The 12,507-nt window shown below is 41.7% G+C and overlaps 1 protein-coding gene across 3 annotated transcripts in view; it reads right to left on the bottom strand.

Moving 5' to 3' along the window:
• Positions 1-12,507, bottom strand: part of LOC103384680 (collagen alpha-1(XX) chain) — a 24,346-nt gene that overhangs the window by 7,575 nt on the left and 4,264 nt on the right. Inside the window, exons 2-17 of one of the 3 annotated variants that reach the window (XM_008318286.3) lie at positions 12,129-12,259; positions 11,198-11,302; positions 8,754-8,897; positions 6,811-6,981; positions 5,742-5,933; positions 4,122-4,289; positions 3,901-4,020; positions 3,646-3,810; positions 2,099-2,257; positions 1,836-2,008; positions 1,579-1,708; positions 1,327-1,469; positions 1,118-1,247; positions 866-1,005; positions 589-715; positions 349-488 (exon numbers count right to left, since the gene is read on the bottom strand). In XM_008318286.3, the coding sequence (XP_008316508.1) occupies positions 349-488; positions 589-715; positions 866-1,005; positions 1,118-1,247; positions 1,327-1,469; positions 1,579-1,708; positions 1,836-2,008; positions 2,099-2,257; positions 3,646-3,810; positions 3,901-4,020; positions 4,122-4,289; positions 5,742-5,933; positions 6,811-6,981; positions 8,754-8,897; positions 11,198-11,302; positions 12,129-12,201 (2,280 nt within the window). In that variant the 5' untranslated portion in view covers positions 12,202-12,259. Of the gene's footprint in view, positions 1-348; positions 489-588; positions 716-865; positions 1,006-1,117; positions 1,248-1,326; positions 1,470-1,578; positions 1,709-1,835; positions 2,009-2,098; positions 2,258-3,645; positions 3,811-3,900; positions 4,021-4,121; positions 4,290-5,741; positions 5,934-6,810; positions 6,982-8,753; positions 8,898-11,197; positions 11,303-11,576; positions 11,796-12,128; positions 12,260-12,507 lie in introns of those variants that run through there. The other 2 variants (XM_017036118.2, XM_017036119.2) reach the window with 2 other exon arrangements.

Below are 12,507 nucleotides of genomic sequence, written 5' to 3'. Positions count from 1 at the left end.
GGGTGGTGAGTCCACTGGAAGGTACCAACCGCCCAGGAGGTGAACCCTACTTGCCCAGGAGGTGAACCCTGGGGTTCCACACCAATGACAGAGACATTGCCTCTGAGCCAAAGCCCAGCGGAAAAGTTTGGCAGGCCGGATTAAAAAGCTGAACGGGCCACATCCAGCCCCCGGGCCTTAGTTTGCCCACGTCTGATTTAGAGTGTTTACAGAGCACTAAGCTGCTCCATTTAGTACACCACACCATACTTGCTCATGGTATTTTCTTTTCCCTACTCGGTCAGCTGATCTTCAGTATCAATGTGAGGACACCATGATTTCTCTTTTCTCTTCTCTGATCTTTCTTACCTGCCGCAGGTCTCCTCCACTGAGTGAGATCCACTTGATGAGGTACGACACCACGTCATCGGCTGCAGCCTCCCAGCGCACAGTGATGACACTGCCAGAAAAATTAGTCACCCTCAGGTCAGAGGGTGGAGACACTTTCACTGAAAGCAAGAGGAGAAGAACAAAGAAGAGACTGCTTTGATACTTTTTCCTCCCTAGGAACAGAACACTGAGTGTCACAAATGAGTGTGTCCATCTTACATGTGGTAACATTGCTGGTGATTGCTGCAGAAAGGCCTTGTGGGTAGTGAGACTGTACTGAAACCAGGTATCTGGACAAGGATGAGAGGTTTTGGACCAGCACTGAGTTCTGTCCTGTTACCTCCATCTAAGAAAATGTTTGTAAAGTAAAAAAAGAAAAAAAGAGTTAAGAGTTATTTAAGCACAACGTGCATTCTTTTAAGAGTAATGTAGAATCTCAAAGAAAAAACTTCAAAAAAGGCCGAAAAATAATACTGATGTTTCGCATCAAAATTACCATCTTGACATCACTTCCATGATTGGTGCTATAGATGATTCTGTGTGCAGGGACATCTGTGGCTCCAGGAACCCAGCTGACCCTGAGGGCACTGTGTGTGACCACTGGAAACTGAATACTTACAGGTGATGGGATAGACCCTGGAGAAGAACAAGCGACACAGGGCATCAGTGAGAAAACACAAGTCTGTTCACTGTTCTAGACAATAATGTTAAAATGAATGAAGGAGAAAAAGGAGAGCGTGTGCCTTACATGTGGTGGCAACAGCAGTGATGGGGTCACTCGGATCCTCGTCATAGAGCGCGTACAGAGTGACAGAGTAGTCTGTTTCTGGCAGCAGTCCCGTCAGCTCCACCACCGTCTGCTCTGAGCTGAATTTCTCCTGCGGGAATTAAGTTTCACGTTAGACACGTGTGATCCAGGGCCTGACAGGTGTACATTGAGCTGGGTCTTGTCCCTACTTCTTTGGCATCGTCAGGTTCTCCTTGACTGAGAGCCGAGTACAGGATCATGTACTGCGTAGCACCCGGAGCTGCATCCCAGCTGACTCTCAGTGTGCTGAAAGACGAAGGGGTCACCTCCAGGTTGGCAGGGCTCAGTGGCACTGGGAGAAAAAAAATGACAGGGCATGATCAACATAATATAACATTTAGCTCTCAGGGATTTATTTAGGATAAATTATAGCAAAAATGTCCAGGAGATGTCAGACTCACATGTGGTCACAGTTCCTCTCAGTGCCAAACCCACTCCCCTTTCAAAGACAGGGAAGATGGAGACGTGATACAGGGTTTGAGGGGACAGTCCTTCCAGCTGTACAGTGGACTCTGAACCAGTCAACACCACCTGGACACAAAAAAATGAACCAAATCCAAAATATGCAGCTGAACAGATTTATGGCCTTCACGCACAATCACACGATGACCTTTTGTGATAATAATAGGTGCATGGGCATTATGTGTGTGGTTCTCACCTCCTGTGGTCTCTGTCCCTCCGCACTGTGGTAGACAACCCTGTACTGCTGAACAGCTTTGGTTGGATTGGTCCAGTGCAGCTTGACTTCTCTGGAGCCCAGGTCAGAGAAACGCAGGTCAGTGGGACTGGGGTAGGTGAGAACTGGGTCTTCTGTGGGAGCTGGCTGTACCCCTGCAGGCACAGCACCAAAGTGTCAACAAAGTTCTCAACAACAACACCGTGGATACAGGTACGTGAAAAAATGAAAAATGAAATGGTTACTTTTTGTGACGCCGCGGTCTTCTATCCTCCGACACAGAATGTGGACCAGTCTTGTCACCAGTTTACTGAGCAGGTGGAAGTCATTGACGTTGTAGACGTTCGCGTCCACCGGCTCTGACGCTACTTGCCTCAACTCGGCTTCATCAGCATTCTTCACACCTGACACACGTTTATAAAGACAAGTTGAGCCAAGACACGGAAGCTGCTGGTCTAAATGACTGCTGCCATTGTCGTAAAACTAATCAGTATTTCATGTTGCATGCAAAAAATCCTTATATTTCAGAAAAAGGTGGTTTGTGTTCAATGACATTAACACAGTAGAATAAAATTGTGGAAATATGTTTTTTTTTCAACATTCCTAAATAGTACTTTAATAAATCAATGTCAATATTATATCAATATTGACATCTAATTCCAGGCTGTTTGTTCAGGGTTTGTGGGCCCAAAGCGGCCCCCGGGTCAGGAGTTTAGTACCAACGGTCACGTAGGTTAAAAAACAAACATGGAAAAGTGATCATAGAATTAAACAACACACATTAAACCGTATTAATAGGTGGTTGAAAACCGACAGTTTAAGAGAAAATGCTGACTGTTTGCATGTGTTTTTGGTTTAATAGTATTCAGAATGGTATTTGGCTGAGCCAGCTCTATTGCTGACTGTACTTTCCCTCTGCTGCTTCGGTGCCTGTGCTGTTATGTACCTCTGTAGTGGAAGCCAACCCTGAAATTCTCTAACCCATGAGCTCATGAACAACGAAGGGCCAAGTAGATGATCTGGTTTATTCAGCTGACTGGCTTCAATAAGACACTGATTTCCTCAGATAGAAACAAAAAAGAAACGAATACATTGGCTGTAATAAAAGTTAATGACAGTCAGCTGCAGACCCCTCACCTCACCTTGACACGACCTTTTGTACTTTGATCTGACCTGTCTTAGGCAATCAACTCAAACTAAAAGGGGCCACACCTTTAGTGTCCAAAGTCAGGGGGTGTCCAATTTTTTCCATGCCAAAATAAGCCTTTGCTAACCCACAGATAATGCTACAAATTATGTAAAGAAACATCAGCTTTTAGAATGTATTTTCTTACTTTTTTTATATACATACAAGTATATTATTAACAAACATAATTTCAGCTCTATATATTCCAACTGAATATAAATAATAATAAAAATAAAATATTTTTAATTAATTTATTAATATTTTTTAATAAAAATACACAGCAATCTATTTCTTGTCCAAAACCTGTCCATTTTGTGCTAGCTAGCTACACACTAGCTTAGGGAGCAGAGCAGTAGCCCTCACTTTTAAAACCCTGTCCTAAGTAAACGGTATTAAATGACCTGGTGCTGACAACAGCAAACCCACCGCTCTTTATGCTAACACCAATTAGTTACACATTTTAACTCCGGCCCCCGGGTGGCGATGTTTCTCTCTATGTCAGAGCTGACTGCCTAATTCACAGATATTTGGCTTATCCGCAGACTAATCCCATGACAAGCTAACAAAGTGAATTGTGATTGACCTTGTAGCAGAGTTCAGCCTCACCTACAGCAATGATCTCCACACCCGCATTCTTCAGCTTGTTTGCTGCACCAATGGCATCATCCTGAGATTTTCCATCAGTCAGCAGGACCAGGAACTGTGGTGTATCTAACCTGGCTCCAGCCTGGGGATTCATGTTCTCCTCCATCACATGCAGCAAAGCCTGACCTGGGAGATGAAGGCGGGATTAAAAACAGGGTTAACTTGTAGAGTTAAGACGATAGAGAAAGTGTGTTAAATTGTGCAGAAACTCTTCACCTGTGAACGTGTTTCCTCCCTTGTATCGGAAATTCCTAACCGCTTCCAGGACTTGGTCTTTCGCAGTGAAGTTATTGAGATTCCACTCTGTGCGAGGGTCACCACTGTACTGAGTTAGTCCTGGAATAATTCAAGTTTGTATCTTGACTTTCAAACCGAATCTTTACAATTCCAACTAGATCAACCTGGTATGATAAGGAAGTAGCTAACTAACTACCGACCAATCTGAATGTAGTCTGGCCCGATGTTAAAGGGTGTCACTAAACCCTCCAGGAAGTCTCTGACGCGTCTGAAGTTGGTGCGACCGATGCTCCAGGAGCCGTCCACCAACAGCATGATGTCTGCCGCCGCAACACTGTCACACTCATAAGGTTTTCTCGGCGACATCCCTTTAAAAAAAAGAAAATAATTATCGCTATAGCATGATTGTTTTTCAATACACTGTCCTTTGCACACACCCACAGCCTTCATTTCCAACTAACGACTAAAGCTACACTCTCTTTTCTTTTGCTTCCCTCATGGACTTTCTCTGTGAGGAAGAGGGTAGACTAACACAGTGCTAGGTGTGCTAGCTAACCTGTGAATGACACATGCGCATAGTTTGTCCAACTTTTCCTCACAATAAAAGTCAAATCACATTGTCTGTACTGTTCTAAGTGTTGCGCGGTCCTGCACAAAGCGGGACACCTGGTGGTCCTGGACACAGATGCAACAGATGTGTTGACAAAGCGCGTCCATAAACATGACAGGAGTTTTCCTGCACGTGAATGTGTGCGTTTGATCCCATCACCCTGAGACAGAACGGAGATCCACGAGGCCTGCAGCTCAGTGAGCGGCCTGTCATTACTCACTCCTCCGTCTGACCCTCCCTGCGCAAACACTGTCATCGCAACACATTTCAAACCAACACTTACTGCTCTCCAGTCATTTGTTTCCCAACTCTGTCTGATGGTCAGACAGGCTTCACTTCCTGCTTAATTACTGCCACTGCTTTTTGTTTTTTTTTTAAAGGTGTGTGCACCACACATGTACTGCCAGTGCTGGAAAAAGCCTTGCACATGCAGATTCACTGACAGGAAAAAACAGCTGTGACCTATAAAAAACAGACTCAAGAAAATAAAATTTAAATTTCAGTATTGCAAATCATTGTAAAATCTGGCTTGTTACTTTACACACATTTATCCCGCACTTGGACAAACCTTTTTTGAAGAGGAACTGGAGTTCCCCTTATGTAATTCACTCCTCATTTTTAAGACAACTCAAAGAGCAGTAGTAAATGTTTTATGTATCTTGGGGTTAGATGCTAGCAGTAGACTAGTAATTCACAGACGTTTGTTGTTGAATTGAAAAGGTTGTTTTGTTCTGGCATTCATGACATCAGTGATAGTTAGCAAATTAAGTCTTTCCCACTGTGTATACAGGTGTCTTCAGCCGATGACGTTTCGTGGTTACCATCTCCCATAAACAAATACATTGTGCTATACATGGAAGATGGCTTTGTTTACATTCGCTGGTTGTACTCCATACATTGGTTTGTGCGTTTTTTAATTTGGGTTGTTTTTGGTTAAATATATATTTATAGTTTTCAATGTAGGTAGATCACTTTACCCCGGTCATTTGAAAAGTAGCTCCCAAGCCGAAAAAGTGTGGACACCCCGTCCTAGATTATGATGTCACCACTGTGTTAGTGTACAGCAGTGACATAGATACTGATGTACAGTATGTGAGTTCCGATTAAGCGAAAATTGAGATACGTACTACAGTAGGAACAGAACTCCAATATTAGTCAAGGCCCCCTATATAGTATAATGGGACTACTAAAAACAGGGAGTAGACGACACCTGTGACTGGTTGTGTTGGGTAGGGTGTCTTCTGTGACTTGTCCTCCACCGGTTTCCCCTGTGTTGTTCCTTGCTCCTCTTTGTTCTCCCCCTTTGACCGATCCCGCTCTTTTTCTTTCTTTCTTTTCCTCTTCTCTTTTTTCTCCGAGGCCTCATCGGGGAGCTCGGAGGGACTTCCTGTTAGCGAAGGCTCTGGAGGAGAAACAAAACATTAAGCACATGGTTGAAGGTCCAGTTCCAAGACAAGCAGAGGACCAGATGAGATTGTACATGAAAGGAAATCTCCTGTAAAACTGCTTGATATTTATATTTGAATTCATTCCAAAACTAAATCTCATTATGATCAGGTATTTTTTTTTAAGTTGATGTGGTTATCTTGAGACCAGAACCTAAGTGGTATGTTGATACACTAAAGGTTTATTTTAACTTAACATCACCTGTCCTGACCCGGATGTTTCAGTGCATTTTTTTTTCAAATCACCAAGCTCAGGCCATGATCAAGTGAGGGGAAGCAGACCACAAGACAAGCTCAAGGATGTTATTTTCAAAAAGCATGCCCTTACAAAACTCAGGGCAGAGCAGGAGCAGAGGATCTCTGCAGATTCTGTCTAAACTAATAACATACTGTGGGAGCAGGAGAAATTATGGTTTGGTGGCACTGAGGTCTGTCGGGTTTGATGATGTGCCCACCAGGGTCCTTTTTACTGGGTCTCCCAAACTTCCTGGAAATGTCTATGGTGGCTGGTCTGTCATTACTGTGTGAACTGGTGCCAAAGCCCTTTGGTGAATAAACACACTTTACACACACTACAGTACGCATGTCGTTTTTATATGGCGGCAGGTTCCTGTCTGACCTTTTTGTAAGCCTTACAACGACAAACTTAGCAGTTACAACAATAAGGACAAGGGATGCACCGTTAGTGATACCAGTATTTGTACTGGGTGAGGTACTTTATTCAAATACTTCTAACACTTGTTTTTGTTTTAAATACGTTTCTATTCTATACAGTCCAAACCAAATTCTGCAAATTCTCAGACGTGAAGAGTTGCTCTAAACCAATCACATTACCTATAGTATCAGCAGACGCAGCGAGGGTGGGGGTTGGATACAGAACTGTTGGCAGTCCCTGTAGAGCCTCTGTGACATCGTCCAGGTCTCCTGACCCTGATCCGCCCAACAGAGTCTTCTTCTTCTCTCTGCTGCCGCTGCGGATCATTTCTTCCTCTTTTAAACTCTCCACTGCACGTCAGACCGCTGCGGATCATTTCTTCCTCTTTTAGACTCTCCACTGCACGTCAGAAAAAAATCACACACCAAAAAATGTTTATTTGTATGAAACAACAACAATTATCCGTTCACTGTGAGAGCTCCAAACATAATTTTAAAGAAACTGTTGATACTGTGATTTCAAATGTTTGATCAGAACAGGGGTGTCAAACATACGGCTCGTGGGCCAAAACTGGCCCGCTCGATTCATTTTTGAAAAAACAAAAAAAACAAAACACAATTATGTTGATCTACACCTCATCACAACTTATTCTCTCCTGGAGTAATAGTTTAAAGTTTCAGGCAGTAAGTTGAGTTTGGAATTGTCACTAAAAGAGAAGCAAACCTAACAAACAAAACCTGTCAGCACAGCTGGAAGTAAGTTCTACACCCAGAGGCAACGGAATCAGTTGGAAAATTAAAGCCATACCAGGAAGGAATTCCCAGACTACCATCATTCCTGCCTGACAGCCATCGTGTTCCAAACTTCCAAGTTGACGTGTTTTGTTTCTGGCAAGTCAGCACATGTTTGACCCGACACAGTAACCTACTACTATCACTCGCAGGGTTCAAAATCAACCCCAGGCTACATCTGCGTATTATCCAATAAAATGAGCCCTAAGAGAATTCCTGTCTTCATTGTCAACCTACATGATGTAGTTACTCAGGACAGAAAAAGTGATGAAGTCCTAGGTTGGAAATAATCATAATAATAATAATAAGAAATAATCGTAGGGAGAGGTGTGCGTCTGCAGGAACAAGTTTAAAATGATATAAAACATCCGCTATAATGTTACCATCTTCGACGCATGCTCTTTATCGTTCTGCTCCTCAGGTACAAAGTCCTGACAGAGCGTATTATTTTGCTGCTGAGGTTTCCTGTGATGTTGGTGGGCAGATTTACAACACACAGACACACGCTTGGTGAGTTTTAAGTCAACCACACATTACATCCTATAATTTGACCAGACCTCCACTGAGTCTGAAGTTAGAGAAACCCTGGCTGCTGGTGAGCATTGTGAGAACAACTAATCAATAACTAACTTATTGCTGTTAATCATTATTAATCACTTAAAACTTTGCAATATCAAACAAATTGCATTGCATTTCCTTTACATCATCCAAAGTCAACCAAGATACTGCTGAAGACTTGCATTGGTTGCCACATATTAAAAAAGTTAAGGTTCAAATGTGCTCTCTCTCTCTCTCTCTCTCTCTGTGTGTGTGTGTGTGTGAGGGGTTAAAAAAGGAGAGAGAATGTCAAAAATGCACTGCTTCCTATGAATTGACTTTAAGGTGTTGCCAAAGTCACAGCGTTCACAGAGGGAACAGCAGGCATGCAGGTTTCGTTATTTTAAACCTCTGGTCAGTGTTGTCCATCACATTACTGTTGCATGACAGAGAAGACAAGGGCTGTCAAATGATCCAAACTTGTTATCTGATCAATCACGGGGGAACTGTAGACTAATCACGATCGATTGTGATTGTAGATTTTAAAATAGCTATAACAGGGAGTCACATTTGACAAATGTGTTTGGCTTCTTGTCAGCCACAGTTACCCTCTTACTGCCCTGCAACAGTAACATCATGTGTTTCAGCAATGGAAGTGGATGTGTGCGTCATTCAAAACCACGATCCGATTCATTTCACCAACTGATTTACACGATTAACACGCTTATTATTATAGCCCTAAAAACAAAACAATGCTGCAGGAGACAAGCACATCTGCCATAACCAATTCTTACTTGTAAATCTCCTCTTTGCTAGAAGTTTCTCAGTGGTGCCGTTGAGCACTAGGACTTGAAGAGCGTATTCCTGACTGGAGTCCAGGCCTGCGACTGTAGCCCTGCCACGTGTGGTTGTTAGCATCAGCTCTGGCTGTGGAACCTCTGTAAATCATAGAAGAAGTTTTTTTTTTATCATTGAAGATGACAACGGGACAGGAGTGACATCACAGATGAATGGAGGTCAGAGTTAGGAAAACAAAAGCGGGACTTACATTAATAAGAGACAAAAATAAAACTGAGACAAACAATTACCCCAACCTAGCAAAAGAAATTTAAGTTAAGTTCACAAAATAAAATGGTTCCATAGTGTAACGGTTATCATGATTACACATCGGCCTAACATGCAGAAGGTCCTGCGTTCAAGCAGTTCAGTTTTTTTAAATAAGAAAATTAAAAGAAAGCCAAAACAGTTGAACCAACATACAAAACTGAAATAAAGTTATTCCAAGCCACAGTGATAGCTAATAGTTAGCCCCAAAGAGCAAATTGAAGCTAATGATTAGCCCAGGAAAAAAGCAGAAATTGGTGAAGGTTGGAAAGAGTTGAACCTGAAAATTATAGCTAAAATTTAACTGTTTAACAAATGTTAATAATTCAATTAACTTTTAAAATTAACTTGTAAAAAGTTCATTTTACAGTCAACAGACAGAGTTTATTTGATACCTATACTTCTGTTCTAGGCAAATAATAACATTTTTATCTTCCTTTGCCCTTCAATCTGATCAACATCTCATCCTTCTTCTCAACATTCTGCTTTCTGAACACGTCAACGTCTTTAAAAATCCTCCGCCAACACCTTCATCTTTGACTTCGACTTGCCTGGACCTACAGCCGTTTATAACAGTTGATAAGGGAATGACAGAAAGAAACACTTTCCAGGTGTGCATGTCAGTACCTTTTGTCATCAGCTGAAAACCACCTGCTGCAACACTGTATTTCTATTTATCTATCATACGTTCATACACAAAAGGAAAGTCAGGATTAGTTCATGTTAAATCAATGTTGAGGTTTCCAACGTCTTAAATTTATTGTAAAACATCCTTGAAAACCAGAGGCTGCTGTTGAACGTCTGAAGTTGTTGCAGCTTTGCTGAATTAAATGAGGCATTTATGTCAGAAACAAACTCAAACCAGAACCACATTCCACTTACAGCAGTGTTTGCACAAAACAAAAAGAAACGTCATGTATTCTCGCTGGCACGTTTTGTTCAGGAGTCTTAAACTTGACGATTGATGTTCAAATGTTTTGAGAGTGAACAAAAACCATCATGACCCAATTCTTTGGCCCAAGAACTGAAAGAAGACATTTCTGACTGGAGTCAAATTAGCTAAGATTCCGTTCAGTAGCTACATGTAAACAAACCCGCATGAAAGTTCCTTTGAAATGAGATAGTAGAAGAAAATACATTTTGTACACTAATACAAAAATGCAATGAAAAATGCTACTTTCTAGACCAAGGGTTTCAAAGTAGAAGAAAATACATTTTGTACACTAATACAAAAATGCAATGACAAATGCTACTTTCTAGACCAAGACTCATTTTGGTTCGTGGGCCAGACCAGTACAGTTACTACAGTACAGCCCGTGGGCTGTATGTTTGACACCCTGTTCTAGTAACTTAACTTAAAAGATACAAAAGCAAATAATGTTTGACAGAAATTAGACACAAAATCAGATATAAATAAAAGCTGGATGAACTTATAATTGGCCAAAACAGCCACAATTAGCAATACCTAAACCAAACATTATCTTAGTTGTAGCTAATTGCTATCAGCTACAACTAACAACTAATAACTACTTCATAGTTATAACTACGCTTAAAGCAAAAATCTCTCAGTCTACCTAAAAGTTAGCTCAGTAGGAGTTACAAAGGCTAGGAAAGAAAACACAAAGCTAGTTTTTCAGCCACGGAAAGGCTAAAAGTTAGCTGCAGTACCTAAAGCATAATTGCAATTTACAGAACAGCTTGTGGTTAAGCTAATATGAGCCAAAAAAAGTTGCACAATTCTTTGCATCCTCAATGAATAAGGGGAAAATAAGACGGTCTGTTATCAACTGTCTCTAGGTCACCACAGAGACCACAGAAACTGAGGTCACTTAACTGGATTAATATCACATTAGTAGGACAAACAACAATTGCTGCCTTTATCTATAAGTTCTGACGCGTTATTTCATTGGTTCATTTGAATTTATTTAAGGGCATCGATTCGTAAAAGTCTTATAGACTCTTCCTGTCCAGAAGCTGACGAGCAGTTCCTGACTCTCTGTGAGCCTAAAAAGATTATTTCTCTGTGGTCTTCTATACAGAAGTATCTCTAAAAAGATTATTTCTCTGTGGTCTTCTCTACAGAAGTATCTCTATTTCCTTTTTTTTCCATTTCTGCCTGCCAGAAATGTCTCACCTGATATGGGCTTGACTCTGACCTTGTAGCCCTGGACTGGTCCATCAGCCTCCTTCCATTTCATCTGCAGTCTGTCCTCGGACAGAACTGTCAGCTTCAGACGACCTAGATATTGACAAAATGAACAGAGAGGACAGATATATTCTTTGTCAAACCGGTTCACAAAATACAGATGAAGACTGTCTGTCTGTGCAGGCATTCTTTAAAATGATTGAGAAATGATTATATTTTAGCTAATCGTAAGAATCAGAATCAGACTAAATTTAGAAATCAGTCGTGACACAGCCCTCGTCGACATGTTGTCAAGTCACAGTTCTGGTTAAAATAAAAACGGAAAAAATGAGGAGCCCGGGTTTAGCAGAGATCAAAGAAACAGAACCTCTCACTTCCTTCTCTCCCAAAACTCAAATCCATGTCTTGTTTCAACTCCATCTACATAATTTCCAGCAGGGATTTCCCAACAAGCAGTGTCTTTCATGTCTCCATCCTTGTCCCCTCCATGCACCCCTCCCTCCAGCTGCCTGTTCATCCATCAAAGCCTGCCCTGTCCTCCAGTCTGTAACTGACACGGGAACGGGACAACAATCTGGAGGTCAGGAGGTCATGGGTCGTGTCAGAGGAACGTCACAGGATGAATACTGTTTTTGGGGTTCTGTATGTACTGTGCAGAGGGGTAATAGAAAAATGCAGAGGAAGTTGAATGGGGGGAGGCAGAGAAAGGAAGCAGTGAAGACAAAGAAGCGCAGACATGAACATGTTTTCAGTGTTTCTCTGCATTTTTGACCCTGATAATTCAGTAAGGCTTTTTGAGAATGTTGTGGATGTATGTGTGTAGGCCTGAGGGACAGGAAATGAATGGGGATAAATAAGTAGCACCATCGACTGTTTCAGGTTAAGTCGTCACATCCATATGAATTGAAAGTCAACTTACCTTGGCCATGGACGGCTGGTGACAGCAGCAGCAGCAGAGTGAGCAGGAGACACAGCATCATAGACGGACACATGGAGACGTGGAAGATGATGATGAGGGAAGGAGGTAAGGCGACATGAGACAGCTGGAGCCTGGGCAGATTAAAAAAAAGAAAATGAATTTTATTATGAAATAACTCTAAACACTATACACAATATATTTTATTTTTTAATTTATTTTTTGCCAGATATAAATTAGACTCAGTCAGTGGTTTTATCTGAAGGAACTCTAGGTAGAGTTAAACAGCCAATAGAAGAACTTTACCACTCTCCGACCTGAGCCTGTCTACAAAGTTAGGTTAGACAAATGTTTTTCACACTTCATCAAAAATGACAGCAAA

This window comes from Cynoglossus semilaevis, chromosome 10 (assembly GCF_000523025.1).
Source record: "Cynoglossus semilaevis isolate Cse_v1.0 chromosome 10, Cse_v1.0, whole genome shotgun sequence".
NCBI classification, from domain to species: domain Eukaryota; kingdom Metazoa; phylum Chordata; class Actinopteri; order Pleuronectiformes; family Cynoglossidae; genus Cynoglossus; species Cynoglossus semilaevis.
Note: the sequence above shows the minus strand (reverse complement) of the source record. Positions and strands in the feature narration are given on the sequence as shown.